At 44.4% G+C, this 12,143-nt stretch overlaps 1 protein-coding gene across 1 annotated transcript in view; it reads left to right on the top strand.

The window, feature by feature from the left end:
- Positions 1–221: 221 nt before the first annotated feature.
- Positions 222–12,143, top strand: part of TWF1 (twinfilin actin binding protein 1) — a 33,745-nt gene continuing 21,823 nt past the window's right edge. The window contains 1 exon segment of the mRNA XM_083365235.1: positions 222–587. Within this exon segment, the coding sequence (XP_083221361.1) occupies positions 563–587 (25 nt within the window). The 5' untranslated portion in view covers positions 222–562.

Raw genomic sequence — 12,143 nt, 5'->3', positions numbered from 1 at the left:
AGTGTTCATAGGGTTTATTTTTTGTTAAGTTTTTAGACAAAATGTTTAATATGGAGAAGTCATATAGAAGGACAAGACCATAAATTAAGTTTCTCATTCTTGGTTCTCTATAGATGTTTTTTCTTTGCAGTTGACATACAGTTCTAATAAAGAGTAAATTGTTCTAGACTAGGATTACGTCGAAAACCAGCCTCTGGTGGAATTCTACGAAGAGGTATTGGGAATGAAATGAATCAAAGCTAGTAGGGTTGACTTGGACCTCTGCACGTCCGGGATCGCCTAATATCTTGTAAGAAATGTTGCAAGACGAGTTTCGGACCTCCCCTTTTTCCCAGCGAACAGCGGTGGGATGTAGTCTAGTGGCAGCGGCGGGCAGCACTCTCCGTGGCTCCCGGCGAAATTCCAGCCGGAAGGAGCTACTGGCTGGGCGAAGGCGGGCGAGCGGCTGAGTGGTGGCAAAGCGTCACGTCAGTGTCCCGCGCCGGTCTGGACTATTGGTGGTGACTCCTACCTTTGCCCGCTGCCACAGTTGTAAGTGCGAATAGCTGCTATTGCTGAAGTCATGTCCCACCAGACCGGCATCCAAGGTAAGGTACAGTATCTTTCGGGGCAATCTGTGGTTTCGGGTTTCCTCCTTTTATTTGTTTTTGGATTTCCCGCTGGGGCATTGAGAAAGAGCACTAACCCTCCCCCCGTGCACCCGATTGGCTCTGCTAGAGGCCACGGGGGTGGACTTCTGGCGATTAGATTTAATCCATTCGTCCAATACGCAGACTTACGGTTTCCGCCTGTGGAATTTACGCCTTTATTTTTAGAAGAAAGCTAGGGATGCCTCTGAATATATGAGGAGTGCTTTGCTTTTCTGCTTTGTTTTGTTGATTGAGGGAAGTCTAGGTCAGAAACTTAATTCCGGACAAAGGAAGCGGAGACCGGGATGATAGGCTTTCAACAGTGGCGTAGCATGGGTTGTCAGCACCCGGGGCAAGGCAAGTAATTTGCGCCCCCTAACCCCCTCCACAGTGGGCGGCGACCCAGCGGCTCGGATCGGATTCGCACAGCCAGCACTGCAGTGAGAGAGAGTGAGCCAGGCAGGGGCAGAGAGCTGCGAGTGCGAGCGTGCCCCCCCCAGATGTTGCGCCCGGTGCGGCCGGCCCCCCCTGCAACCCCCACGCTACGCCACTGGCTTTCAATGCCCTCTCTTTTCTCACTTCTTATCACTGGCTATTGAAGCCATAAAGTGATCGAGTCGTTGCAAAGTCCGTCCAAAAAGGGTTTTGTTATTGTAGGTAGCAAACACACAAAACAGTGTAGCAATGGGCTTGCGGAGAGGCTCGGCTCTTAATTGCCACCAGGGTGACGTTGCGAAGTTGAGAGGAGGAGAGAAGATTAGAGGCGGTGGCGGCGGCTTGCGCTAGCCTCTTGGGAGTCGCGCCTGCTTGCGGACGAACCGAGGTTTCCGAGCTAAACGATTAGCGCTGGAAACAAATATACTGGGGATTGTTTGGACGACGCTTGGTTAAGGTTCAACTTTCGCGGGCTCGTATTTGACTACAGCGCCTTATATGACAAATGCTAACCTTATCCTCATTTTTTCTCTGTGTGAACGAATTCGAAACATACTCAGCTCCGGGATTTATCGTCCTATTGCCCTGCACGGGAAAGAAACCTTGTTGAAATCTTAATTGCAGATAGCTGGCGAGAGGCTGAAACATCAGCTAGCCCAGGGGTCTTCAAACTTGGCCCTTTTATGTCTTGTGGACTTCAACTCTCAGAATTCCTCAGCCAGGCACGCTGACTGAGGAATTCTGGGAGTTGAAGTCCATAAGTCATAAAAGGACCAAGTTTGAAGACCCCTGAGCTAGCCAGTCATAATTTAGCATACAGGATCTTATGAATCAAGTTTGTGTGGTCAAGTGATGGCCAGGGTCTCCAAACTCTTCATGCAGTTTTTGATTATTCATTGTCTCCAAACATTTATTACATTATGAAAATAATGTAATAAATACTACTTTAATAATACTCTTACAAATATTTACCCCCTGGATAGTCCCATCCACCCAAATGGACCACTTTGGGGAGCCCTGGTTTATAACCAAGATGTGAGCAAACATTAGAAAATGGGTTAATTCCAATAACCATAGTTAACAGCTGGTAAGACAGTCAGATTGACAAGGCCAATTGCAGGAATTTAGTAAAGTTTCTTACTATTATGAAAAAGGGATAGAAAGGCCATGTTGGGAGGAATTCCCCCATTTAGGCTTTTCCAGCTGGGATTGTTAAGTATTTGTTTGCCTGGGGCTGTTTAGGGTTTTTCCTATATTGGTTAATGCATGTTTGATTAAATCATATTTTTATTGGGGTAAAGGGGGTGTCTCATCAATTCCCCCATTTTGGGCTATCACTGGTGTTCTAATGATTAGCCCAACTGGTTCTGCATATACCTGATAGTGATGATCAATCTGGCACATCATGAAAGAGGTCTTTTTATCTTGCTTGTCAGTTCTGGTAGGGACCATGCAGATCTTTTAGACATCTTAACCCTAAAGGGATTAATTAGCATAGGCAGCAAAGGATGACTCCACTTACTATGACTATGATTATGGTTGCAATGAGAATTTTTAACAATGAAAGTCTGGTAACCACGAAAAGAGCCAGGAGAGGTCCCAGGATGATTGGTTGTGCCCAATATTCTGTGCCAATTCTTTTAGATGTTTAATGTCTTGTTCAATTAGTCCAGATTGGTCGGATAGATTAAAACAGCAAAGTCCCTGGAATTCTTCACAGCCATGATTATGCCTTAATAATAAGTAATCAATAGCTGCTCAATTCTTGAGGTTTGCTTGTCTAACTTGCCTTAACTCTTTGTTTAGAGCATCAAGGGCATGGGAGGTAGTGTTTAAACTTTTTGCTAGGGTGCATGCCAAGCTGTTGAGGTTTCTGGAGTTATGTACTGCCAGTCCTGGCACTCCAACTAGCTAGATAGCCAATGCAACATATTCTGCTGTGGTGAGAAGGGAGACTTTTGAATCACAGTCGGGTTCTAAAGTGTGGAAACTTCTCTTTTGTCGCCTACACAGAGAGGGCATCAACATAGTTAATTGCCCAAGTGTGCAGAGTCCTCCTGTAGAGTTAGCTGGTAAGTAAGAGTAAGCCATTTTCCCACAGAGTAAGAACCATCCTGGTGGAAGTTTCATGTGGTTGTAAGAGAAGGTGATATCTTCAGTATGGTTGCAAATTAACTCTGTGTTGTTGAGGTTACAGATTTCTGTAAATCTGGATATGTAGTGCCCTATTAGTGTAAAACATGTTGCTGAGTGTATGACAGTGTTTCTTTCTGCAACTTTACTGCTGTGTGAGTTATCAGCAGGACTTGGTAAGGACTGGTCCACTTAGGTTGCAATGGTGATTTTCTGATATAGGCCTTTATCCAAATTCAGTCTCCTGGCTCGAAGGAATGCAGATTTTCTTCCAATGGCAGGGTCTGCTTTAAGGCACTCTGTTTCCCCAACTCCCAGAGCTTTTGCTGTAGGGCTGTAAGATAAGATGATACGACCACCTCCCCTCTCTCTAGGCAGAGGGAGTGTGGGTCCAGACCTTTTAGTGTGTCAGGTGGGTGGCCGAACAGTAGTTCAAAGGGGGAGATGCCCAAATCCCATCTTGGTCAGGTTCTAAAGTGGAAAAAGGCTATGGATAATACTTGGGGCCAGGGTGGGTGTGTCTCCTGGCATAATTTACCCAGGAGGGTCTTTAACTCTCTATTCTGGTGTTCTAGACCCCCTGATGAGTGAGGGTGTGCCAATGTGTGTAGTTCCTGTCTGATTCTGAGTGCCTGGATGACATATGTAACAACTTGTGACACAAAGTGTGTCCCTATATCCATATCTAAGACAGTTTGGACCCCAAACCTGGGCACTCTTTTACAAGGTGTCTGGCTGTCTCCAGGGCTGTAGCATGGTGGCATGGCTATGCTTCTACCCAGTGGGTTAATTGGTCCCTGCACACTAATATATATTAGTTGCTAGCCTTTGGGAGCTGTATGTAGTCCAGCTGAAGTTTTTCAAAGGGGTGTTGAGCTCATGTTCTTCCCCCTTGGTAGATTGCCTTTTTGGAGGATGAATTGTTTGCTTGGCATGTTTGACATCCTCTGGCTACGCGGGTAGCCACACTGTACACTCCTGGAACATACCGTACCCACCATAGCCTGTGTCCTTCAGTGCCCTTTCGAGTGTAACTGTTGGCATATTAGGCATAGTAGATGCCTAGGGGCTGTGGGTCTACCATAAGGGACCCACCAGAAGCCATCATGATAGGTTGCTTTGCATTCCGCCCCCCCCATATTTTGATTTCCTCTGGCTCTAACAAGTCTAGGTATTGTATTTTGTTTTCTAAGTGTGTTGCTAGGAAAGTGGTGGATACTGGCACGGGTTGGGTAGCAGCCCATTTAGCTCTGGCATTGGCGAATTGGTTACCTTTGGCTCTTTGAGTGTTTAAGGTTGCCGACCCATTATAACCGCTTGTGGGTCTGCTCAGAAGGAGGGGGTATCCCTCTTCCACATGACTAAGTCAGCCGAGGAGAAGGGGGTATGAGTTAGGACATATTCAGCTTGGCCCCTCAGACACCTGGGTACAGGCCTGCTCAGCAGAGGGGTCATGATTTTTAGTTTGGGGTTGTCCAGGGGTATCTGAGGTTTAAGTTCAACTTGTGTCTGGTTTAGGTTTTTTGACTTGGAAAGTTCAGCCCAGCAATACCAGTAAGATAGGTGAGTCGGTTCAATTCTAGACCTAAATGCTTTCAGGGTTTTAAATTCAAATGTACCGCTTTCTGGCCCAATCTGTTTTCCGCACTCATCTCTAAGCAAAGCCCATTTTTTGCATAATTTATCTGTCTCTTTTTCATGCCTGTCTGAATGGGTAGCCAATTCCTGTCCCAGGCTTCAAGCAAGTCCTTATCTCAACCCTTGAACTAGAACATCCCATGATCCCCCTATTTCCAATGTAGGGGTTCACTTTGGCTTAGTCGGGTCTGGTGCACTTGAAGCCTTCTTGTAAGCCTTCCGCCTACCACCACACTTTTGGGGTCAAAAAGGGACCCACAGAGGACTCTGGTATCCCTAACAGAGTATGGGTCGCTCCTTCAAGGATTCTCTACCACAGTTTCAGACCAAAAAGAGGCCTGTGAGGACTCTTCTGCTCCCCCGGAGAGTATGGGTCTCTCCTGTACCAACTTTTCCTTCACAACCACAGTTTGTGGACCTCAAATGTCTGGGAGGACCTCTGCTTGCTTTCAGAGGTATGAGTCGCTCCTAACCTGGAGGTTAATTTTCCTAACTTGGGGCTTTGCTTATGAATTACTGGCAGGTGGACCCGGTCTACCAATACTGAAGTTTTACTGAAGTATTACTTTCATTGCCCGCTCAACTCCTCTCTCTTTCTCAGAATATCGCACACTTCAGTGCCCACCCCTCCCCGGTCATGACTCCAAAAGAGCTAGCAGCAGACCAGGGGGTGGCTAGAGAACACACAGAGGGAGTGAGATCCAGCTGTTGTCAGACGAGGGTGCCCCACACATACATTCATACCTTTCCTTTCGTTCTCTAAGTCCCTTTAAATCTAGAAGTTTGAATTTGGTGGTACTCATCTTCCTTCCAGGTAGCTACTTGAACACAAGCCTCAAAGACACTCTTTGAGGAGGTGGGAGGAAGAAAGTAGCGGCCCGCGCACCTAATGGCGCACAAATCATATAACTTAAAAATAAAAACCAGCAGTGGTAGTACATTCAGGGCAAGTGTGTCTGAGATTCCTTGGATCTCAGAATGTCTGGCTTAGTTCAGTGCAACACTTGTTTTGCAGCTCTCTTGGAAACTGTCCTATCTGTAAACAAATCACTAGTCTACAAGGACAGATTATTTATCTAGGGTCTGTAATCTGTGCTCTTCAGGCAGAAGTTAGGTGTCCAGTTCAGCCCTTCTACTCTACTGAGCCTCCATGCTATCAGCCCCCTCTACCACAAAGATCCTGCAAGAGAAGGGCAGTGTGGACAACTGTGGGCTCTGGCAGGGTGAGAGCTGTGAACCATAAACACAAAGCTTTCGCTGTGTCCCTGCACAATAGATACAGTGCCCTTGCTGGCCTTAATAGGGATATTAAGGAGACAGGTCAAGGTATTTGTGATGATAACTCAAATAAGCAGGTGATCGTGGTCCGAGATGAACAATTTGTTTTCAACAGGCAGTAAGGACAAGAAGCATATTTCTAAAATAATCAAGAATGCCAGCAAGGACTGTGATGTGGAGGCTATTGTACATCTTGGCACTAATGATCTTTCCCAAAAAGATGTACTCTCTCTGCAGAATGATTTCCAGAGCTTGGGGCAGGAACTTAGCAGAATAGGCAGTAGGCTTACTTTTTCAGAGGTTTTACCACTGTATAAGGAGCAAAATGGAAAAGGCCAGCGTATAGCAGAATTCAATATGTGGCTAAAGGAGTGGTGTAAAGGGAAGGCTTTGGTTATATTAGTCACAATGTCTGTAGCTGGTCCAATGAAATAATGTACAAAAGAGATGGTTTGCATCCATCAAAGAAAGGGACTGAGTTGCTCGGCAATAAACTCACAGATTTTCTGGAGGGATATTTAAACTAAACAACGGGGACACTGAGTTAATTGATAAAGAACATCCCTGTCCCCAGCAATCAAAAAATTACAGAGTTAACATAGATGTGTGTGCGGACAAGAATATCTTCCTTGTTGTCAAGCAAAATCAAGTTTCTAATAGTGAGTGCCACACAAAGTGCACTAACCAAACAGGTGGTAAGAAAATAGGGGAACTCAGGCACCACACAGGTTATGTAGAAAGTAAACACAGGGTCAGTCATAAAGGACTCAAATGTCTATACATCAATGCACAGAGTATGAACACTAAATAGGGTGAAATAGAAATTCAGGTTAATGAGGGCAGATATGATATTGTTGCCATTACGGAAACATGGTGGGATGAAACCCACAAATGGAACACACAGCTAGAGGGATTTAAATTATTTAAAAGAAACAGACCAAATAAAAGAGGAGGTGGAGTTGCTCTCTATATAAGAAATAACTACATCTCTACAGAAATAGAGCACAACAATGATGAAAACTGTCTTGAATGCATTTGGGTCAATATAAAAAGGGGGGAATCTTTATCTTTATCTTTATTAGACTTATATACCGCTCTTCTCCCGTAGAACTCAGGGCGGTTCACAAGGTTTTTAAAAGAACAATACAACAATTACAAAAATTAAGAACAGTTAAAATAATTACATTGACCTTGAATAAATATAAAAACTCAATTAAAATCCAATTAAAACCCCAATTAATACTCTCAGTCCAGGCCAGAAAGCTCAAAGAGCCAAGTCTTCAGGTCCCGGCAGAATGAGTGAAGGTCAGGGGCAGTCCTAAGCTCTACAGGCAGCTGGTTCCAAAGGGCAGGTGCACCCACAGAGAAGGCCCTCCCCCTGGGTGTTATCCGCTGGCAATCTTTTACCGGTGGTACCCTGAGAAGACCCTCCCTGTGGGAGCGCACAGGACGAAAGGAGCTTGATGTCGGCAGCAGGTGTTCCCTCAGATATCCCGGGCCCAAGCCATTTAGGGCTTTATAGGTCATCACCAGCACCTTGAATCTCACCTGGAGGGCAACCGGAAGCCAATGCAGCTCACGGAGCAGAGGTGTTACGTGGGAGTATCGGGAAACCCCCATCACAACCCGCGCGGCTGCATTCTGCACCAGCTGAAGCCTCCGGGTGGTCCTCAAGGGCAGCCCCATGTAGAGAGCATTGCAGTAGTCCAATCGGGAGATCACGAGCACATGAGTGACTGTGCGCATGGCATCTCGGTCCAGGTAGGGCTGCAACTGGTGCACCAGGCGAACCTGGGCAAAGGCCCCCCTGGTCAAGGCTCCTATATGGTCTTCAAAACTGAGCTGCGAATCCAGAGGACGCCCAAGTTGCGAGCCCTATCGATGGGGGGGTAACACCTCACCCCCCATCATTAAAGGTGGAATGAACTGGTTAGTCCGAGATGCCGGTATGCACAGCCACTCAGTCTTGGCGGGATTGAGACAAAATGACATTACCATAGGTGTATACTATAGGCCACCCAACCAACCAGAGGAAATAGATGAACATTTTGCTAGTCAGCTAACTAAGATATGTAGGAAACACATCACAATAGTAATGAGGGACTTTAATTACCCTGACATCAACTGGGAGACAAACTGCACCAAGTGGAATATCAAACAGATTCCTGACAAACCTAGCAGACAACTTTGTCTCCCCAAAAGTAGAGAAGGGAACTAGGGGATTAGCCATTTTGGATTTAATTCTCACTAACAGAGATGAAATGATAGAAGGTGTTGAAGCCACAGGAACCTTGGGGGGAAGTGATCATGCAATATTGGAATTCAACATTATGGAAGTACAAGCAATAGAACACAGTCAAACTAGAGTCTTGGACTTTAAGAGCTAATTTCAATAAACTTATAGAGAGCTTGGGAAGGATTCCATGGATGAGAATCCTCAAGGGGAAAACAAATCAAGAAGCTTGGGAAATTTTGAAAAGTGAGATAATAAAAGCCCAGCCTAGCACAATGCCAACAAAGAAGAAAAATAACAGGTCTCAAAAGAAACCAGCATGGCTACATAAAGAACTCTCTGATCAATTGAAAGATAAAATGGACAAGTATAAAAAGTGGAAAGAGGGGCACATAACTAAAGCAGAATATCAGCAAATAATCCAAACCTGCAAAGATGAAGTGAGAAAAGCTAAGACTCAAAATGAACTAAGGCCTATGACCAAAGTCAAAAATAAGAAAAAAAGCTTCTTTCAACATGTAAAAAACAAGAAAAAAGTTAAGGAAATGATTGGTCCATTAGTGGGTGAAAGTGGCAAGAAGGTGACAAGCCACAGGGAGAAAGCAGAACTATTTAACTCATTTTTTGCATCTGTCTTTACACAAAGGGGGAAAAACAATCCAACCTATCAAAAACAGCACCATAAAAAATAATTAGAAACACAAGTTAAGATAGTCAAGAAAATGGTAAGTGACCACCTATCCAGCCTAGACAAGTTCAAATCACCAGGACCAGATGGATTACACCCCAGGGTTCTCAAGGAACTGGCAGACATGATCTCAGAACCACTGAACTATATTTTTCAAAGATCCTGGAGCACTGAGGAACTACCAGAGGACCGGAAAAGAGCTGATGTAGTTCCCATCTTCAAAAAAGGGGGAAAAATAGATCCAGGAAACTACAGACCTATCAGCCTGACCTCAATACCTGGGAAGATTCTGGAAAAGATAATCAAAAAATGAATCAGAGGCAAATAGAGTCATTACTAAAAGCCAACATGGGTTTGTCAAAAACAGATCATGCCAGACAAATCTTATTGCATTCTTTGACCAAGTGACAAAATCCAAGAGGAATGCTGTGGATAATTTACTTGGACTTCAGTAAGGCATTTGATAAAGTAGATCACAACCTACTGCTTGATAAGAGAAAAATGTGGGTTAGACAGCACACCAACAGATGAATTCGTAGCTGGATGACTGGCCGTACTCAGCATGTGGTCCTCAATGGAACTGCATCTACATGGAGGGAAGTGTGTAGTGGTGTGCCCCAGGGCTATGTTCTAGGCCCAGTGCTCTTCAACATCTTCATCAATGATTTGGACGAGGGGATAGATGGGGAATTCATCGAATTTGCAGATGACACCAAGCTGGCAGGAATACCCAACACTCCAGAAGATAGGCTTAAGATACAGGAGGATCTGAACAAACTGGAACACTGGGCGCTATTTAACAAAATGAAATTCAATGGTGAAAAAAGTAAAGTTCTACATTTAGGCAAAAAAACCCAAATGTACAGGTGTGGTATAGGTGGTACCTTGCTCAATAGTAGCAACTTTGAGAGGGATTCGGAGTCCTAGTGGACAAATCACTTAGATATGAGCCAGCAGTGTGCTGCAGCTGCCAAAAAAGCCAACACAGTGTTAGGTTGTATTAAGAAAGGGATAGAATCAAGATTACGTGAAGTATTAATACCACTTTACAATGCCTTGATAAGGCCACACTTGGAATACTGCATCCAGTTTTGGTCACCACGATGTAAAAACAATGTTGAGACTCTAGAAAGAGTACAGAGAAGAGCAACAAAAATAATTAGAGGTCTTGAGGCTAAAACATATAAGGAACAATTGCTGGAATTGGTTATGTCTAGTTTAATAAAGAGAAGGATGAGGGGAAAAATGATAGCTGTGTTCCAATATCTCATGGGCTGCCACAAAGAAGAGGGAGTCAAGCTATTCTCCAAAGCGCCTGAAGGCAGGACAAGAAGCAATGGATGGAAACTAGTCAAGGAGAGAAGCAACCTAGAACTAAGGAGAAACTTCCTGACAGAACAATTAAACAATGGAACAACCTGCCTCCAGAAGTGGTGAATGCTCCAACACTGGAAGTTTTTAAGAAGAGACTGGACAGCCATTTGTCTGAAATGGTATAGGGTTTCCTGCCTGAGCAGGGGGTTGGACTAGATGACCTGCAAGGTCCCTTCCAACTTTATTATTATTATTAATACCCGTTGCCGATCAGGCAAGGTCCATGGAAGCTTCCCTGCAAAACAAGGTGTCTGCTGCCGGCTGGGTGATGGCTCTTCCGGGCCCGGTCCGGTGGCTGGGTGAGCTGGAAATCCCTTTGTGGTCACCAAGAAATTGTTGGGAGGAATTCCCTCATTTAGGTTCTTCCAGCTAGGATTTTTTGCAAATGGCACTAGAATAATAACTAGAACATGAAGCCAGCTACCGGAAAGAGGAGTTTAATCACAGAGATTAAAGTTGAGTGACAATTCAGCATGAATCCTCGGCTAGCTAGAAAGCGTGACTTTTTATACCTTTTCTTGGTTTTCAAAACTGTCATTTCTGATTTGTGGCTTTAAAATTGTCATTCCTGATTCATAGAGCAGTGTCTATTGATGGGTTAATTATCAGATATTGCTCAGGTAAAGGTTAATCCTTGCCTCAGGAGGGGATCTGATTTGTTCCTATTTGTTATCTATTTGTTATTATGTCCCTGTCTTAATCCTGTCAATTGTTGATAGCCAGTCTCACATTCCGGCATTTCAGCTTATCTTAAATATTTTAAATTGTTACTTTGTATCTGTTATGTTAAGTGTTTGTTTGCCTAGGGCTGTTTAGATTCAGTCAGACTGTTTCTTTGCATTGGGGTTTTTCTATGCATGTTTGATTAAGTTGTATTTTTTTTAAATTGGGGTGAAGGTGGTCTCTCATCAGCCACAATGGAAAAATCTATTGAATTGTTATTATGTATATATGGAAACCCCTTCGTGGATTACTGCCTTGTCATGGCGAAGGGGCTTGCGTAATTCAATGAAGCTATGAGCTATGCTGTGCAGGGCCACCCAAGATGGACAGGTCGTAGCAGAGAGTTCTGACAAAACGTGATCCACTGGAGAAGGAAATGGCAACCCACTCCAGTATCTTTGCCATGAAAACCCGATGGACAGTACCAAAAGGCAAAAAGATATGAGGCTGGAAGATGAGCCCCTCAGGTCGGAAGGCGTCCAATATGCTACAGGGGAAGAGCAGAGGGCTAGTACTAGTAGCGCCAGAAAAAATGAAGCGACTGGGCCAAAGCCGAAAGGACGCACAGCTGTGGATGTGTCTGGTGGTGAAAGGAAAGTCCGATGCTGTAAAGATTTTTTCTCCATAGGAACCTGGAATGTAAGATCCATGAATCAAGGCCAGCTGGACCTGGTCAAACAAGAGATGACAAAACTGAACATTGACATCTTAGGTATCAGCGAACTAAAATGGACAGGAATGGGTGAATTTAATTCAGATGACCATCAGGTATACTACTGCGGGCAAGAATCCCTCAGAAGAAATGGAGTAGCCTTCATAGTCAATAAAAGAATAGGAAAAACAATACTGGGAAACAATCCTCAAAATGACAGAATGATCTTAGTTTGAATCCAAGGCAAACAATTCAATATCACAGTAGTCCAAGTCTATGCCCCAACCACCAATGCTGAAGAGGATGAAATTGACTGGTTCTATGAAGCCCTACAGAACCTTATAGAACTAACACCAAAAA

This window comes from Vipera ursinii (assembly GCF_947247035.1).
Source record: "Vipera ursinii genome assembly, chromosome: 6".
Classification (NCBI taxonomy): domain Eukaryota; kingdom Metazoa; phylum Chordata; class Lepidosauria; order Squamata; family Viperidae; genus Vipera; species Vipera ursinii.
This window is presented reverse-complemented; position numbering and strand designations above follow the sequence as displayed.